Here is an 18,636-nt window from a genome sequence, read left to right on the forward strand (position 1 = left end):
GAGCGTATTGATAGCAGGTGTCTGCTCCGTTGTATTTTGGTGCTTCTGGACTAATGCCTGACGATGCCCAGATTTTGAGGTAGACTTGGCGTTGCATGCCCAAATCTCGAACTAGTTTTGCGGCCTTGTCGGCGATGTAGGAGGTTTGAAGGTCGAGGACGATCAAAAAGTCGGAGCGGAGGTTTGCCCCTTTGTAGGCTCGGAGGATTGTCTCGAGACTGTCGAGCTTTGGTTTCGATTCTGCTTGGATGAGGTGACTGCCTCTTCCGTAGATTTTCAAGGGTGTCCCAAGGAGGTAGTCTGCTGTATGGTCTATGACAGCGACACCAGCCGGTCTCTTTTGGTGGCCTAGTGCTACGCTGAGTGCGTTCATCTGCCCGTCGAGATTGTCTTTGACCGTGTGCGTGTTCATCAGATAATCGTGGAAAGCTATCAGTACACCGTCCTTGGTGACTTTGACATCGATCTCTACCCCACTGACGCCGCTGAACTTAGGCGCTCTCAGGAAAGAGTCGTAGCTGTTCTCTGCGGTGCAGTAGACGTCTAGCTTGTCGTGGAATACTCCACGATGGGCAATGGTCTGCCATGCGGCAGTGGGAGATGCGGACAGCGCAAGCAGCGCCAATGCTCGTAGATCAAGAGATCGAGTAAGAAGCATCTTGCCGACAATTAGAAGCTTGGAACTTCTTGTGTGGATGGATGTCTGAGGGAGTTTGAGTGATTGTTGATGTTGTCCGTCGAGCCGCGTGTATGTTATTTATGTTCCCATCCATCGTTCACCTGTGTAGTCTGAGAAGTAGTGTACCTACGAGCTATTCCGAGCTCTTTGTGGCTCCCTGTAGTTCGACTTCCTAGTGCACGGGCGAAAGATGGGATCTCTCATAGCACGTGCGTGCACATTCGACTGTCAATGGCGGCATAGTGCTGTGATGTTGGTTTTCCCCGAATCTGGACCTTGATTTTGAGTCTGTCCAAGATCTCGTTGCTCGTCGGCTGCTAACTTCTCGTATGTCAAGGTTGACGCAGACATGAGTTCATTGAATATCCTAGGCACAGACCAAAAATAAGTGTCCTCTAAAGCACCTCTAGACTATGTCCGACAATTGAGAGCAACGGGGCACTGTGCCGCAGGGTCCTCCCAGACTTTGGACGTTACCACTGAGCCCGCTTATTGATGATTGTGGTGATGAGCGACTACATGCTCGTATAGCGTGCCTATATCACAATCAAAGTCAGCATGAATATGTGAATGTGAATGCACATCGTCGACCTGAAGTGGCCGTTTCCGCCAAGATCTTCCTCCATGGCATGGTAAATGCACCGAACCAAATACGGCTTGAATGAACTTGATGAGGAAAATCAAAACATTCTCCGTACCTGATGGTTGCATCCGTGTCAATGTTGGTCATCCCTGGGCCGTAGTATAATTATGGACCACAAACGTAGCCAGGAGCTCGTATCAGTCAGACTTTGTGCATCGTAGGCTTCAAATGACATATCGACCAACCAGCCACCGTAGCATCTGGCTGCCAGGTCTACTCGATTGTGCCATACGAACAGCCATTGCCGCATCATCTTCCTGGCGTGCTCCATGTTCTTCGCGTCACGATCACGATCTGCCGTCGCTGCAATCTATGCGCAATTTCTCCGTGCCTCCGGCCGCAGGCAAGTGGACAATAAGGAAGAGAGTTCCCTTCGGAAGTGGGAGGCTTCCTTATGCCGTGCTCTGCACGGACCTCAGCTACAATTTCGGAGACATACGTCATCACAGACAGATACAGCCAGCCTTCTCCCTGCTTTCTCGCTTTTCGATTGGATATCCACGTAGCCTGATCGCACAAGTCTTAGCCACTCTGGCTTTACCTTCCCTCGGTTGTTTATTTTGGAGGGTTGCAGCTGCCCGGCACAGTTAGGCAGAGACTACCGGCGAGCTATCCGGACGGGAAACATCGAAGACGCGACACCCTCGCGATCCTAAGAATACATCGACTAACGAGGCTACGATATAATTAGTAAATGCTTAGTTCTACTCTGTGGTTGCAGATTCGCGCGTACGAACTTACGCCACACTGGAGGGACGCAGCTGCCTGGCACAATTGGTAGCCTTCTCTTTGCGCTTGGTGGTTGGGCCCAATTTCCCAATTTTCAATTGGCCTAAACCCTTGCTAACCTAGAACAGGAAGAAATTGATAGCCTTCCGATACTGTGAATGATCGGCCTATATCAGGATGTGGATCGGGCCGCCTGCGCAGTTCCACGGTCAAAACCAGACCGTGTACTGGTCCAATTTGAAGCTTCATTGTCGCATGGTATGGGCCTGTAAATGCGGAGTTGATTGTACGAGGGCAGACTAGAATAGGCCTTGTCTATGCATGTGGCGCAGCGCCCTCGTGATTCCACCTTATGCCTGTAGTTGCAGATTCGCGCTCCCGTATAGAAGGTACGAACCGAGGTGTGAGGCTGTGAGCTCACCTCACCTCGTCTTGCAAGCCAATGCCAACACCAGTAAGCTGCAACGATTTTGTGGACCGCGGCTACAGAATATTCCAAGCCATTCCCAGCACGTCCATCTGTACCGGTACTTACCAACGTACAAATCCAATTCCCATTCGTTGGCTGCCTCGAAAGAAGCATTGTGGGTTGCCATGCAGCGGGAAATATCTCCGGTGTGCTGATCCAATGAGAAGGCGCTCGACGATCACGTTGATGCAATCTGGACATAACTTAGCGCTAGTGAAGAGCCTGATACTGCTACAGCGTTTTGCCGCATCGGAGTGAAAGCACTAATCCCAGATTTCATAGTTCGCAACGAACCAGAGACCCCAATTCTACGGGCTGCTAGTGTTTACTTGCACTCCAATACGACAAGACGTTGTACTGCTCAGCGCTTGGCAGAGCCAGGATATCTCGAGCACATGATACGGACTTGGCGAGCCGAGTCTTCCTGGAGGAATTGCAAAAGTTATAAGTAGGTCCAACGATTATTGCGGGACCGAAGCCTGCAGAATGTTCTCCACGCCGACATGCTAATTCTAGTTCTACTCCTTGGCCTCTCCGCCAGCATCGTCTCCGCAACGACATTGCAACGTCGAGATTATGCGCAGACCGACTTCTTCAGTGCCATCCACCGGAACATCTGCAGCGAGGTGAATGACAAGCAACACTCCTACCACACCGAATCATGCGAGTGCACGGCAACGAACGCCCTTCGAGCGTCCTGTCGCTCTGCAACCAATGAACTGCACCAGCACATCAGACAATGCAGCACCCAGAACAGGAATGTGAAATGCTTCCCATCCGAGAACTCGCCCAAGACTGGACCAGATTGCGCCTGCAAGCCGGAGGAGAGGAAGAGCGGAGTTAAACTGCCAAACGACAGCAACGATATCGCCTGCACTGGTGGAGTGCACTTCCTTGCAGCATACGCTACGGAAGTGGAAGCCATTGACGTGTGGTCTGACATTCGAGCTTCTCCGAATAACAACGTCATTACTTGTTGGGTCCAAGATAACAGAGGCCGGACACTTACTTCGTATGCTCCGTGCAATTATGCAGGCGGAGTGCCGCTCCGGATCCCACTCCATGGTGCTGGCGGCCAAGACGTTGCAACATATCAAGCCTGCATTCAAACCACCACCAATGACCGCGAAAGAGTCAATATTTCATGGGTTCTTACAAGTCCCTTTGGCCAAACCCAGAAACGAGACGAATTGACAGCGGGTATTAGCTTGCGAGAAGCCGTAGACTACGATGACAGTGCGGCTACATCAGACGTGCAGGGTAACATCGTTGTACGCAACGGGCATGGAGATGAGATATTTTTCCCGAATAAGGGATAGGTGGCGCCTTCCCTTGAATTGAGTAGGTGCGGTGCTGATTACTGTCCACGGAAGGTAGTATACAGAGTGAGCGACAGTACGAAGGTTCGACTCCTTCGACGAGCTGCCGGTGCCGGGTTTGTCCTCTGTGGTGGTTAGGGAAAGGTGGATGGTTATTGGACACTGTGTAATTAGCAATTAAAATAAAAAACGATCTTATGGCTCGATAGGCGGCGCCTTGCTTGTGTGGTCATTCAAGTTCGGCGACCTCGACCTCGTTAACGCAATGATGCACACGCACTCTAGACGCCTTCGTGTGACCACTTGCTAGAGGGAAGAGTATTGGCAGGCAATTTTGAGTAGAATTGATCATGGCACCCTGCAGTCTCCGTGTCCACACCGCCGCATAGCTACTTTTTTCTCATGCCCGGCTCTTCTTATACACTTCCTGCCACCTTCCCCCTTCTACCTGTGACTTCAATCTTCATTTCACGTGGACTTGAGCGTCGATCGGCACTTTCGGAACTTCTGTAGATGGTCTCGTGTGTGGAAGAAATCTTTATCGCAAGGAGGTGTGGTTAGGTGTGTGGGTCTTGTCGCGTGGTTGTCCGATAGAGTGGTTGGATGGAGCAGCCTACCTGATAAGCTACGAATGGTTGGAACTTGGGCTCAAAGGCACGGGGTTGAAACGGAGATAGCCGCATGGTTTGAAGGTGCACGTGACCGAATCGACATCCAACTTCCTGGAGCACGTTCGTGGAACGTAAGAACGATGATGCATCCAAAGACATTTGCATCATTGCCTGCCTTCAACTTATCACTAAATGCCCTCGCCAAGGGTGAACAACGTGCTTGCGATAAGAACTTCCTGATACGGTCGCAAAATCGCGGAAGCTTATGCATAACGCACGTCAAAATCAAGGTTGCGAACCCCAACGTGGGTCTCAGCGTTCACATGCAAAAAGCGTTCGGCGGCTTGGTGGGACCTTTAAGTCCTCAAGGAAATCTTGTTGAGCTGGCGAGTCAGACATTTTGACTATCGACTGACACCTTCAGTGCTTAGAAGCTGTGCCTGTGCCTGTACCTGACTTCACGAGGTCAAACATCCGGGTAGGCATGATTTTTTCGAAATTCTGCCACATTTCCTCGCCTGCCACCTCTCTAGCACGAGATGCCGAATGAAAGTGATGACAGGCCTACGTCTTTCGCTTATCTGTACGCCGCCATGATTCAACAACGACTCCCCCGAATCCGTAGCACGATCAAACGAGCATTATCGCAAGACCATGGCTCCGCACAACGCATGACTTTCATCACACATGATAGTCCACAGAGCCATTCACCGCCACCATCGTACAGAACAGATGAATCAGAATCCTCAGACGGACATCCAGACTTTTCTCCGCTCGATCCCGACATGTCGCCGAGTAGGCCTTCGAGCTCTGGCAGCTCTACCCCAGCCCGTCAAGATGAGAACGCGAGCGGTGTGCGATGGAGATTCGCTGTGGCAGGCTTTCAAATCCTTCGACTTGCAGAAGCAGAAGCTGCGATGTCGAGCGAGAATACCAATTTGGTGCGAAGTCAATACATAAATGGCACTGCGTGCATTCTGAAAGGTCTGCCAACAGAGCTCAGCCCCGCCGAGACGCTTATCCTCCGCGAGGCGATTGCAGATTTTCTTGCAGAGGAGCAGAGCCGCGACCGACGAATGGTTCTTCGAGCAGATCCAGTACTTCCAACTCGGCGCTCAGCAGCATTGCAGCAGCAATCCGTGCTCCATCGAGCGGTGGCATTTGCTACCCTTCATGTGTTCCTCATTGCGTCTTTCATACTGCCATATATGCAGATGCTCCTACGCCAAGCATATCAGTTCGATCGAAAGCACAAGATAAGCGATCGAGTGCTCGCAAACAGTTTCGTGGCTGCCGATAAGATGGGCAGAAGTACCATGACGATAGCTGGTCAGATCTGCGCTATGGATGATGGCAGGGTAGGTGAGCTGATGAAGGTGGCTGGTATGTATGTGGTGCAAGGCTTCGGTGGCGGGATTTATGATGGCATTGGAGAGAGTCTCTCAGCATTCGGCATCCGTGCGGAGGAGAGACCGAACATTGTGGCATCATCCCGTGATGCAGCGATCCCGCGTGAGAGACCGCAATCCAGCTCATTTTGATGGCAAGTCAGGTGACATGGCCCGAGGACGATTTTGTGATACCCCACCTGCACAGTTGTGCTTTTTGCTGCGTTGAAGCGATTGGGCATTGCTACGGGATAGACATTGATAGGGAATAGATCCGCATACATTACCAACCTCCTCAGTCGCAGAGTGGGAGCACGATCACTACCAGTAAAGCGGGCGTTCTCGACACAATCTGACGGTAATCGAGTGCCTGCAGTCGTCTTTAGCGATGTCCGAGAAAACAGTTGATCTTGATGGCGTCAAGTACTACACCCTGCTGGAAGGCCCAAAACCAATGGCAGAACCACCAATACTACTTTGCCATGCTCTGATGAGCAATCTCCACATGTACGACGATACAGTGAAGGCACTCAACGGAGCAGGTTACAACACGATTCGCTTCGATCACATAGGACACAACAAGACACCACCTCCTCACGACGAGAATGCCAGATATCACATGGACGACATTACACGGCACATGCACGCGATTGTCCAAGCAGGCACCGGACAGGCAAAGCTCAAAGCATTCATCGGCTGCAGCATCGGAGGCGTACTTGCTCTGCGTTACGGCATGCTATACCCAGAAGAAGTAGAACAGATCTTCTCCGTCGCCGCACCAGGTATCGCTACGCCAGACCAGGCGAAAGGTCCAGAAGGACTCTGGGCGAAGCGCATCGAGCAATTCGAAGACGATATCAGAAGCGGGCACGACACGTTATGCCAGCAAACCGTGCAGCGCTGGTTTCCCGGAGGCAAGAAGTCGCAAGATCTTGCGGCGCGAGAGCGAGCCTTGCCCATGAATCAAACTGTTACGCTCGAAGGGTATAAGATTTTGGCTGATGCTATACGAGGCTATGACTATACTTCAGAGATTTCGAAAATTCCGAAGAACAGGGTGGTTGTTGTTTGCGGGAGTGAAGATTCTGCTGCGGATTCAGAGCAGCTGGAGGATCTTGCGGAGGAAATTTGTGGTGTTTGGTGGGAGATGCGCGGGGCTGGGCATTTGCCTCTGCTGCAGTACCCTGAAGAATTCAATGGGTTTGTTTTGAGGTATTTGAGGGGAGGGGTGTCCGATTCTGCGCCAAAGTAATGTGCATATCGTTGTGGTCGGGATGGATCGATGAGATGGAAATTGCTGGGGATAGAACTACTCATGCGATTGCTGGTGATGTGTTCAGTGGGATATCGGCGGATCACTCCATGCTGTGCTCTGGACATGTATACTTGGCGTCGTGTTGATCATTCATCAGTACGGTAGGTAGTAAGGAAGGGAAGAGATGGTCAACTCCGGCTTCGGCCCTCCTCCGACCTGAAGCATTCCGAGAGTCGGCGTTCCAGGTGTTCTTGTGCATGGCCAGAAGTGTTGGTGCTTACTGCGTAGGAACGACCATCCATCACGGACCATTAATCAGCATTCGCTAGCCTTCTTGGTGTCACCCGTCAATCAATGCGATTCGACGGCCGACGGGAGGAAGCAGGACTAAAAGGTGGCATGTGGTGAAGGCCGACGGCGCAGATGTATTCTATTGGACGCCGTCACTTGGCCCATGTTTGTGGTAGTGCGCAGGGCGTATGTACTCTGCGCAGAGAAGTGAGTCGAAGGCAAAGGCATTGTTACATCTCTGTTTCGCCCTCCCATCACGCCTTCCAATCTACACATCGGGCAGGCTTGCCGCGCCTTGTGCCATCGGGACCTGACCTGACGTTGGGCTCCCACGATGGCGACCACGGAGCAGGAGCAGGAGCAGGAGCAGGAGCAGGAGCAGCAGCAGCAGCAGCAGCAGGAGCAGGAGCAGGAGCAGGAGCAGGAGCAGCAGCAGCAGCAGCAGCAGGAGCAGGAGCAACACGGCGAACTTGCCCCGGTTGACTTCTCGTCGCTCCTCCCCGACGTGACGGCCTCAGCCCCGCTTCGACCCGATCAATGCCCGCTGCACCCGGATCTTGACGAGTGAGTCTTGGCATCAACCAACGTCGAAGCGCGTGCGTTTGGCTAAGACATGTGCGGTACAGCTGCCTCTGCAATGGCTTCGTGGGCGACTGGGACCAGCTCGGATCGGCCTCATCATCATCAGAGCCTCTGCCAGGCATTGCCGAGCCAGACTACAGCAAGTTCGAAAACTGGATCCCAAGATTCATCCACCCAGAAAAGCCATGCGACTACTGTAGATCGAAACGTCTGGCCTGCTACATGCAGCGAGGCGAGCCGTTCTGTACGTCGTGTGCCGTCCTGTTCAGGGAATGCTCCTTCACCAAGTCGAATACGCTGGAGTCGATGAACTATGCCGACAAAGATCTGGGGACTTTCCTGGATACATTACATACTGTCGACGAAGACGCCCTGAGAGAACGCGGAACACTCACGGGAATCAAGACGCTTCGCTCCAAGGGTATGGCCGGCGGAACAAGCACTCCCGTCAGGTCGGACGATGCTCCAGGCAGCTCAAAAAGGAACGGCATTCGTTTCCCGAGGCATGCAGTCAAGATCCTTCGTGACTGGCTTGACGCCCATGCACATCATCCCTATCCAAGCGAGGAAGAGAAGGCAGAGCTCGAGACGCAGACGGAGCTGAAGCCTGCTCAGATTGCTAACTGGCTTGCCAACGCCCGCAGAAGAAGAAAGGTCACGGAGAAAGCCAGACCAAAGGTTGCCATGTCACCCAGCTTGCGCCCAACGACGTGTCCAATCGATATCCCAAGCACGCCTGAGAAAACATGGGACGACATGAACCCCTTCGAAAGATGGCAGCATTCTCCACCTGAAAACGAACCCGCTGACTTGTCCGATATCGCCAACGCCATCGCACAAAGTGATATACCGGCCGACCATGTCTCCACATCGCCTTCGACACTTGCTCGCTCGAAGCGACGCAAGGTGAGCAGCGATGGCTCGGGCTGGTCAAAGGCACGAGCGCCGTCTTTGACTTCCCAGGAGACTGGTCAAACCTCATCTCTATCCGCATCGACCAGCGCTAGGTTCTCCAACGGATCATCTCACTCAACACACGGCTCCTTTGGATCCTTCAGCTCCAGCCTGGCTGGCAAGAAAGATCGACGACGGCGAAGAAGGCCAGCTCCTCCAGCAGCCGGACGCAAACTCACAGACGATAAGAAACGGATTTTCCAATGCACTTTCTGCACAGATACATTCAAGTCGAAATACGACTGGACGAGGCATGAGAAGTCTCTACATCTCAGCTTAGAGAAGTGGATGTGCGCTCCGCTTGGTCCGGTACTGACCGACCAAGAATCCGGCAACAAGAAATGCGTGTACTGCGATCTTCACAATCCGTCCAGCGACCATCTAGAATCTCACAATCACCGACAGTGTGAGGATAAGGGCCTTGATGCCAGAACATTCTACCGCAAAGATCATCTGCGACAGCACCTACGGTTGATGCACGGTGGTGAGATGACACCAGCCATGGATTCCTGGAAGTCCATCGCTGTCAGCATCAACAGTCGATGTGGATTCTGCGCGCAGAGATTCACCGCGTGGCAAGAGCGTGTTGACCATTTGACTGCTCACTTCAAAGCAGGTGCAAGAATGTCTGAATGGAAAGGCTGCAGAGGCTTAGACCCTGCCGTCGCTGCGCAAGTCACGAATGCCATGCCGCCATACTTGATCGGTATCGAGTCGGTGAGCCCCAATCCATTTTCCGCATCGAACAGAGCTTCATGGCGACAAGTGCAAGAATTTGGGGGAATTACTGCTCCAAAGGATGCTCACGACGAGATGCAAGATGCGCATTGTGGCGGCAGTGGATCCAAGTCCACGTGCTGGGAGATTCTTACTGTGCGTCTGGGCAAGTATGCAAAGAAGATGGCGGATGAAGGAAAGCGGATGACGGATGAGATGCTGCAGTCCGAGGCACGACAAATTCTTTACAACTCGGACGATACTTGGAATCAAACTGCGGCCGACAATCCCGAATGGCTCGATCTGTTCAAGAAGGCCCACGGCCTCAACTTCATTCCTTCCGCGGTGGGTGGCGAAGGCCTACAGATCCCCGAAGACCTTGAAACGTACGGGGACCTTGGTCTACGAATCCCTTTTGCAGTCCAACTGCGAGCATACAATCAGGCTCAGACTGGCCAGCAGCGTGTCGACGCGGCTACTCGGCCTGGGCCTTACAAGGCGGCAGCCGAGAAACGCAAGCATAATTTGCACCAGGTTTATACGCTTCTCTCCGGCGAGAATGTACTGCACGCTGACATCGAGAATTGCGGTCACGCAGAATGCGCCAAGAACATCATCGACATCAGCACAGTCAACGGTACCAGCTCACCCGGACCGACACCAAGAAGATGGTGTGATCAAGACATCACCCCAGAGTTGCGCCAGAAACTTCAGAACATCAATAGTCCTTCTGGCAGTCAGGAGCGGCAGAGCGATGATCACGAAGAATCTGAAAGAGCCGCAGCTGCAAGAGCTCGCGCGCTCCAGATCCTCGTTGATCAAGAAAACGTTGCTTGCCCTTGGCAGGCGATCGATCACGATTTAATTGCAGCGAGGGCAAGGACCCGCGGCCTTGCAACGATGGACGCTCATATGAGATCTCAGAAGACCTGCGCATGGGAAAAGTCAGATTATGATTTGGAGAAGGCTCGCGCGAGAAGTCATGGTCTGCAGGCTCTTGCCCGAGCAGAGGCTCCGGGCACAGATGACTGCATGCCAAGCGACTTCATGCTCCCCCCACCGAAGAAGTCATTCTTGCAAAGACACCGCTACGAGCTTCCCAAGGAGAAGGCTAATATGTTTGCCACCACCACAGGCGCTTGGGAAGACAGCGGTGTCATGCCTCAAGTGGTCAACACTTCTCTGACCGACATTCCGGAAAACAGCACCGGCGCCATGGCAGAGTTCCTGGGCGGGAACCTCGGCGCTGACTTGCCATTCATCAACGATGCCATTACCTCGTCGATTAATGCCGCGTCGGCGGAGAATATCGACTGGCAGATTTCGGCCGAAGGAGAGTTCAGCCCGGAACAGCTGATAGACTTGATGAACCCAACCAGCGCTCCGGATTTTGATCCGATGCATGTCATGGAGACGAACTGGAATGGGGATATCATGCCGTCTACGCATACATCCTCGAGCATGGACCTGCCGAATGACTTGCACATGAACGACATCAGCCTGGAAGATATGAACTTTGACGATATCATCTTCGAAATGCCATTAGATGACACTTTTGGCACTACTAGCGGTGCTTGATGAGCAACAAATTGGGGAGGATTTAGCGATCTTACTAGACTGCATGGGAGGAAAGTGCGGATAGAGTGCGGTATAGAGGCGTCTGGGTTCTCCGAAAGCAATTGTCGCTTCGAAAGAGTGAACGTTTTATCTGTGAAAGAACATCGACCAAAGTAATCATAACTGCAATGGTGCAACTACTTCGTTCATGACTCAGCTGACCGTTCCTGGTCACACATGTGGTGCGCCACACTCTTTCTGTGGTTCCTGCCAAGCCCAAACAGCACACACATGGGCATCGGAACCCGTGCGTTTCATCATCATCACAGCGTGTTTGTAGTCAGCGCTAACCACTTCAGTTCTGTTTGTCCACCTCATTCCCTTCTTCCAACAACTTCTCATCGGCCTTGGAAACTGTTCTCAATGGCATTAGCAAGGACCTAGATCATACCAAAACCAAACCAAGCAAATTCATAATCATGGCTTCGAAAGACACGGCCGCAATCGCAGACGGTAAGCAAATCAAAACCAACACATCCATATGAAAACCTCCCCACTCACATCAATTTCCACCTACATAGAATCCATCACCTACACCTCAGGCGCCGACCTCTCAACCCCACCAGCCCTGCGATTCCTGCACTACAACGACGTCTACCACGTCGAACCCGGCTCGCGCGAACCCGTCGGCGGAATCGCAAGATTCCAAACCCTATGCAACTCCTACCGATCCTCGATCCCAGACTCAAAATACGCTGGACAATCTGACCTCCTCACCTTCTTCTCCGGAGACGCTTTCAACCCCTCGCTCGAAAGTTCCGTCACCAAAGGAAAACACATGATCGCACCCCTCAACGACATTGGAACCGACGTCGCGTGTTTGGGGAATCATGATTTGGATTTTGGCGTTGAGCAGTTTGAATTTCTGAAGGGGAAGTGTAGATTTTCTTGGCTTTGTGCGAATGTTTTGGATCCTGCGTTGGGGGAACACGTTCCGATCGCGAGGTGTCGGAGGACAGAAGTTTTGACCGCGTCGAATGGGATTCGGGTCGGGGTTATTGGGGTTGTGGAGAGGGAGTGGTTGGATACGATTAATTCGCTGCCGCCGGATTTGAAGTATTTGAGTGCTACGGCTGTGGTGAGGGAGTTGGCGGGGAAGCTGAGGGAGGAGGAGAAGGTGGAGATGGTGGTGGTTGTGAGTCATCAGAGGGAACCGAATGATTTGAAGTTGGCGAGGAATTTGGAGGCTGGGGTGGTGGATCTGGTGTTAGGTGGGCATGATCATTATTATGCTCATCATGTGGATGAGGGGAGTGGGGTGCATGTTTTGAGGAGTGGGAGTGATTTTAAGCAGTTGAGTTATATTGAGGCGAGGAGGAAGGTCGGTGGTGGCAAAGGTTGGGATTTTGATATTACGAGGAGGGATGTGGTTTCGAGTGTTCCGCAGGATCAGGCGGCGGTGGAGATGGTCGAGAAGATCACGGCGAGTCTGAGACCCAAGCTGGAGAAACCGATTGGGTATACTTCTGCGCCGCTGGATGCGAGGTTTACGACTGTTCGGACCAAGGAGAGCAATCTGGGCAACTTCACCTGCGACTTGATGCGGTTTCATTACAATGCCGATTGCGCCATCATGGCGTCAGGCACGATTCGAGGGGACCAGGTGTATCCGCCAGGAGTTTTACGGGTCAAGGACATGATGAATTGCTTTCCGTTTGAAGATCCTTGCGTTGTAATCGCATTGAAGGGCAGCCAGATTGTGGAGGCACTCGAAAACGGGGTTAAGACGTATCCTGCCCTCGAAGGACGATTTCCGCAGGTTAGTGGAATTGAGTTCACGTTTGATGCTTCGAAGGAGCCCGGCCAGAGGTGTTCGGACATCAAGATTGGTGAGAAGCCGGTCGACATGGACAAGGAGTACACACTTGCCACGCGCGACTACATGGTCAGAGGCAAAGATGGCTTTACCAGCTTGATGCTGGAAGGTCAGGGTGGCTCGGCGAGAAGCATCGTGTCTGATGAGAATGGTATGCTCATCAGCATGATCCTTCACCAATACTTCATGAGTCTAAAAGTGCTCGGAAAATGGAAACTTTTCGGAAAAGGCATGAGCGGTCACTGGGGGAAAATCCATGGCTCACTCCATAAAAGCCATCCCATTCTGGATGCCAGTCCGGTCGCAGCATCTACAGCAAATACGGACAAAATCACGCCTGCGCCCAGTGTCTCGCAAGACGAACAAGTGCATACGAATGGCGAGGCTCGTGAATCGCTCGTCGACCGAGCACAGAATCACTCTCGTCAAGGCTCGGATCTGGCTCATCGACCTTCGAAATCTCGCAAGCTGAAGCATGAGGAGTGCACTACAGCAGCAGCAGCAGATTCTGACAGCGAGGATGAGCATGATCTCCCGGAGGATCCCATTCGAGAGCGCGAGTTATACGTCATGCGAAAGGTGATGCGGAAGTGGTGTCGCCTGGCCGGCCTGCATGGCAAAGCGGAGATGTGCGCTCAGAAGGGAGAGGATTTTGCTGTGGCGTGGACGAGAGGCATTGCTCCGCGACTTGAGGGTCGTATCAAGATCGTTGGTGCTGCCGCATGAGGGTTTGCGTGTAAAGGCCGCTGGGAGTGCCCAGAGCACGAAGGATGCAGTATCTCGTGCGATATTGGTTCCAATGCTTGGACCTGCGAAATTCGAAGTCGGAGCTGTTGCAGGCGGGCTTCGTTGGAATGAAAGTGCAGGTGGTGTGTTTTGGGAAGAGGGAGAAAGTTGGAGAGCCGGTTGGCAGGCAGAATCTCATCGCTAGGCCAAGCCATGCATAACGGAAGAAATAGACCAAATGGAATCCGGCTGAGCCAAGGATTGACAGTGGGATTACAGTTCGTAGCGGAAACGGTATGATGCTGCTCTTGTGCTATATTCTTTTTTATTTGTCTAGACCCTCTCCTTTCTCTATTAAAATTGCCGCCGGCTATTAATTAAAAGTACCGAACGCCGAACGCCGAGTAACGTATATAAGGAGGACTTCGTAATACTACCCCCTTTAAGTTCGTTAGCGTAGTAGGAAGGGCCGCTACTAGCTATTTCTAGTAGACGCTAAACGATTAGGAGTTAGTTTAGTATACTACTAATTAGAAAGCGATTAGAAAGTAGCAATCTCTAGAAATTAGCTAGCAAAGCGCCTTTTATTTAGTAGTAATCCTTCTATACTAATAGGCTATAGACCTAAGACGACTAAAAGTAATAGCTAAGAAGGTAGACTTCTAGAGCTTATAATCTATCTCTAATAACCTCGGATATATCTATCTATTTTATACCTATAGCCTATAGCTAGCTATTTATAATAACTTAAAACGAGTAGTTAATAAGTTTAAGAAGATAGTTAAGGCGGCGTAGGTACTCCTTAAATAGTCTTATATAATTTTCTAAAAACAATAAAAATAGACTTAATAGTAGTTTAGTTTACGAACTATAAGACGTATATAGTTTAGTTTCTTAGTAGCAGACTAGCGGTCTAGTTCCGGTTTAGTTTGCTATCCCGCTAGTTCTAAACTAGTTTCCGAGCAAATCTAAGAGGCTCCGACTAAACTATAACGACGTACGATAATCGGGGATTAACTCTAGAAAACGACGGGGGCCCTATTATAAGAACCTAAGTAAGTAAAGTCTCCTATTATGCCTTAGTAAGCCTATATAACAATTATGTGATATTATTACGTGCACTGCGGTGCTGTCTCGCTAGCGTAAAGCCTGCTTAGCGTATACGCGGAAAAGCTTAGTCGCTCGTACGGATATACTTAGTTACTAGTTCGGTATATATACTATCCGTACGTAGCCTAGTTAATAGTAAACGCTCTGCCCTATTCTAAGAAAGGTACGGTTTAGTTCTACTTTCTACTACGGCGATTAGTAGAGGGTGTTCTATACGTTACTATATACCTATTTTCTTATAGTTCTAAACCGTCTACCCTTCGTAGCGGCCTATAGAACCCCGAAAGATAAACGCAAGCGATCTAAATGCGCCGGGCGCGGGAAACGCGTAGAATAATGCCCTAGGAGCGCCGATAGCATTAGAAAACGACGTAGCGATATAATAAGACAAAGCCGAATATTAGGCGCGCCGAGAAGCGACCTACCTACGGCTCGAACGATTTCTAGCTAAGTAAGAAGTACTTAGGCTAGAAGTATAGGCTTAAGAAGCTAAGCGAGAGAATGCGCGTCTTCGTACTCTTAGGGACGCCGGCGATACGCTAGCTCCGAGTAGTAGTACTACCGGCGAGGGTCCTACGAGGACCCTACCCCTAGATAAGGACAAGGACGAGGAAGAATTAGCTAACGAGTCGATTTAGAGGCCTAAATATTAGAGAGCTAAATCTGTCTCGTATCGACTACCTCTTTCCGGAAGTACGCTAAGCGTAGCTACTATACCTAGTATAAGCTACGTAGTCGCTAGTCTTGCGGCTATTAAGCCTCGCCTAAAGGAACCTAAGCCCTTTAAAGGCGATACGATTAAGGAGTCGAGGCGGTTCCTTCGAGAACTTTCTATTACCTTTATACTATCCGGAGCTACCTATTATACGGACGAAAGCAAGGTGCTTTATAGTGTTATATACCTCGTAGGCGATACGTAGGAGCGATAGTATAATAAAAACAGCCTTAAGGACCTATAAAATTATACCTACTAGGACTTTAAAACCTTCTATCGGGACTGTATCGGGGACCCTATATAGTATAAACCGTATACTAGACGTAACCCTCGAGTATAAGGCGGCCCGTTAGCGTAAGGGACAGTTAGTCTAAAGCTTTACCCTTAAGCTCGTAGTACTCGAAGACTAACTTAGCGACTATAGCGAGGAGTATAGGATCCGCTATTTCCTCGTTAAACTCTAGCTAGCGATTCGTAGCGCGATTATTAAATACTATATAGTGCTAACGACGCGTTACGAACTCGTAGAGCTTGCGACGCGTATCGAGACCCCTAATAAGCCGTCTAGTAAACGTAAAGATCGTAACTACGATAAAACCGGAGGTAGTAAAGGTAAGAAGCGTCGATCTAATAGTTAGGCCTATAAGCAGTAGTTAAATCGCGACCGTAGCGCAGGCGGAAAGTATACGAAGGGCGATAACTCGTAAGGCGGGTATAATATTAGTAAGGTCGAATATTATAGCTATCGCTAGAAAGGCTATTATAAGAACGCGTACCCGAACCGCTATCTCTAGAAAGACGACAACCCTATAGTACGTAAGGTAGCCGCTAACGCTAAAGAGAAGAAGAACGACTCGAAGGCTAAGGGAAAAGATAAGGCACCTCCTAAGAGCTAGGGATAGGTACGGAATCTTAACTAAGTAGCTTAGTAGTAGTAGTACCTACGGGATGCGTACGCGGAGTAATCGTTACGTAAGAAGGGGAAGTGTCCGTCGAATGCTTATTAGATAATGCTACTAACATTAATATAGTATCTTAAGAATTCGTTCTACGATACTAGCCTTAGCGGATTGTTAATGCCGTACTACCTAGTACCGACAGTTTCTAGGGCGACCGAAGATACTACTACGGAGCGCATTATTTACGCTTACGGATCGCCGACTCTATAGGCTAAGAACGCATTACTACCGGAGTGTTCTACGCTTTCGAGATGCCCCTCCCTAATATTATTCTTAGTAGGCCTTAGAGGCGCGATTAAAAGGTAATCGTCGATAGCTCGACAAATACCTAGACCTATAGGAACGAAGCCGTAGCGCGTTCGATACGCGTACGGGAACTATAGGAATTCTAGAAGGATATACGTAACGCCCTATACGTATATGCGATTAGCGTTCGCTAGCTCCGCGATATCGCTAAAGGTTCCTCCTTACTAGAAGAATTTAAAGACTTCGAAGACGTCTTTATAATAACGCCCGAAGCGAGACGTAAGCTCCCCGAAGACGTAGAGTATACGATAAACCTAATCCCCGGAACGAAGCCGCTATATAAACCTCTCTACTATTCTTTAGGAAGAGAGCTTAGCGACCTTCGTAATTACCTAAGCTTAGCCTTAGAAAATAACTAGATCTAGCTTAGTATAAGCGAGGCAGGTACGCCGATCCTATTCGTACTAAAGAAGGATAGTAGTCTAAGACTCTACGTCGATTATAGGGGGCTAAACGAGATTACTATTAAAAATCGTTACCCCCTACCCCTTATTAGCGAAACGCTTAATAGGCTTAAGGACGCCGAATAGTATACGTCCTTAGACCTATAGGATACGTATTATCGTATCTATATTAAGCGAGGCGACGAGTAGAAGACTACGTTCTATACGCGGTATAGGCACTTCGAGTATAAGGTAATGCCTTTTAGGCTTACTAATGCTCCTACTACGTTTTAAGGATATATTAATAGGGCGTTAGCTAGCCTAGTTAATATCTACTATATCGTCTACCTTAACGATATTCTTATCTATAGCAAAACGCGAGAGGACTACGTACGAGACGTACGCGCTATCCTTACGCGGCTCCGGAAGTTCGCCTTATATATAAATAGAAAGAAATATTCCTTCTAGAAGAAAGAAGTCGAATTCCTCGGGTTTATCGTTAGTACCGAAGGCGTATCGATAGATTAGCGTAGGGTAAACGCTATTACCGAGTAGCCTCGCCTATTAACGCTAAAGGAGGTTTAATCCTTCTTTAGATTCTATAACTTCTATCGGAGGTTTATTCTAAATTACTCCCGAATCGTTATACTACTAATTGCCCTATCGAAAGGTACCGTAAATAGCCGGAAGCTAGGGTAGGTCTAGTAGGGCGAAAGCGAGGAGTAAGCGTTCCGCTAGCTAAAGGCTACCTTTAGCTCGGCCTCGATATTGCGATACTATAATCCTACGAAGCCCCTATATATCGAAACCGATACCTCTACGTTCGCCTTAGTAGGGATTATATTATAATAGAGCGAAGATAGCTATTATAGGAATTAGTACCCTATTGCCTTCTAGTTACGAAAAATAGTCCTAGCCGAGACGAATTATAAGACTTATAACTAGGAGCTCCTAGCGGTTATCGAGTCCTTTAAGCATTAGCGCCCGTACCTCGATAGCGCTTAGTATACGACCCGCGTAGTTGTCGACTACGCTAATCTTAAAGGCTTTATAAAGATAAAGTAGCTTATCGGAAGGTAGGTAAGATAGGCAACCTTCCTTATACCTTTTAACTTTACTATTAAACATCGGGCTAGTAAGCGAAATCTAGCCGATACGCCTTTACGACGTAGCGACTACGAGAGCGAGTCGTAGGCGGTAAATAACCTTCTTCCTATATTATAGTCGAAACTAGCTCTATAGTTAAATCTGCCCGATAATATCGAGCCGATCGCAAATCGCGTCTCGATTATATACGTAGGGATACGAGACGCTACTATAACGCTAGCGGAGCGCAAGGCTTTATTAGTAGTCCTATAAGAGTAGCG

The 18,636-nt window shown here is 50.0% G+C and overlaps 7 protein-coding genes across 7 annotated transcripts; all 7 read left to right on the forward strand.

Moving 5' to 3' along the window:
- Positions 1-1,380: 1,380 nt before the first annotated feature.
- Positions 1,381-2,158, forward strand: MYCFIDRAFT_174431 (uncharacterized protein; the record flags this gene model as incomplete). The annotated part of the gene is made up of 6 exons (XM_007928109.1): positions 1,381-1,404; positions 1,447-1,472; positions 1,511-1,669; positions 1,703-1,908; positions 2,044-2,051; positions 2,084-2,158. The coding sequence occupies 6 exons, from the start codon at positions 1,381-1,383 to the stop codon at positions 2,156-2,158; spliced, it is 498 nt and encodes a 165-aa protein (XP_007926300.1).
- An 865-nt stretch (positions 2,159-3,023) lies between these two features.
- Positions 3,024-4,044, forward strand: MYCFIDRAFT_215133 (uncharacterized protein; the record flags this gene model as incomplete). The annotated part of the gene is made up of 1 exon (XM_007928110.1): positions 3,024-4,044. One exon carries the CDS (start codon positions 3,024-3,026, stop codon positions 3,837-3,839), a length of 816 nt encoding a protein of 271 aa, XP_007926301.1. The 3' UTR covers positions 3,840-4,044.
- Positions 4,045-4,856: 812 nt separating this feature from the next.
- On the forward strand, positions 4,857-6,141 carry MYCFIDRAFT_211198 (uncharacterized protein). The gene has a single exon (XM_007928111.1). It carries the CDS (start codon positions 4,990-4,992, stop codon positions 5,989-5,991), a length of 1,002 nt encoding a protein of 333 aa, XP_007926302.1. The 5' UTR covers positions 4,857-4,989; the 3' UTR covers positions 5,992-6,141.
- An 85-nt stretch (positions 6,142-6,226) lies between these two features.
- Positions 6,227-7,090, forward strand: MYCFIDRAFT_196346 (uncharacterized protein; the record flags this gene model as incomplete). Its single annotated transcript, XM_007928112.1, has 1 exon — positions 6,227-7,090. One exon carries the CDS (start codon positions 6,227-6,229, stop codon positions 7,088-7,090), a length of 864 nt encoding a protein of 287 aa, XP_007926303.1.
- Positions 7,091-8,054: 964 nt separating this feature from the next.
- Positions 8,055-9,967, forward strand: MYCFIDRAFT_153646 (uncharacterized protein; the record flags this gene model as incomplete). Its single annotated transcript, XM_007928113.1, has 1 exon — positions 8,055-9,967. A coding segment is annotated over exon 1 (1,779 nt), but the record flags the coding sequence as incomplete, so codon positions are not given.
- Positions 9,968-10,310: 343 nt separating this feature from the next.
- MYCFIDRAFT_211199 (uncharacterized protein) lies at positions 10,311-11,405 on the forward strand. Its single transcript, XM_007928114.1, has one exon. It carries the CDS (start codon positions 10,538-10,540, stop codon positions 11,213-11,215), a length of 678 nt encoding a protein of 225 aa, XP_007926305.1. The 5' UTR covers positions 10,311-10,537; the 3' UTR covers positions 11,216-11,405.
- Positions 11,406-11,735: 330 nt separating this feature from the next.
- MYCFIDRAFT_153650 (uncharacterized protein) lies at positions 11,736-14,109 on the forward strand (the record flags this gene model as incomplete). The annotated part of the gene is made up of 1 exon (XM_007928115.1): positions 11,736-14,109. The coding sequence occupies one exon, from the start codon at positions 11,736-11,738 to the stop codon at positions 13,794-13,796; it is 2,061 nt and encodes a 686-aa protein (XP_007926306.1). The 3' UTR covers positions 13,797-14,109.
- Positions 14,110-18,636: the final 4,527 nt, after the last annotated feature.

Source organism: Pseudocercospora fijiensis (assembly GCF_000340215.1).
Source record: "Pseudocercospora fijiensis CIRAD86 unplaced genomic scaffold MYCFIscaffold_4, whole genome shotgun sequence".
In the NCBI taxonomy this organism is placed as follows: domain Eukaryota; kingdom Fungi; phylum Ascomycota; class Dothideomycetes; order Mycosphaerellales; family Mycosphaerellaceae; genus Pseudocercospora; species Pseudocercospora fijiensis.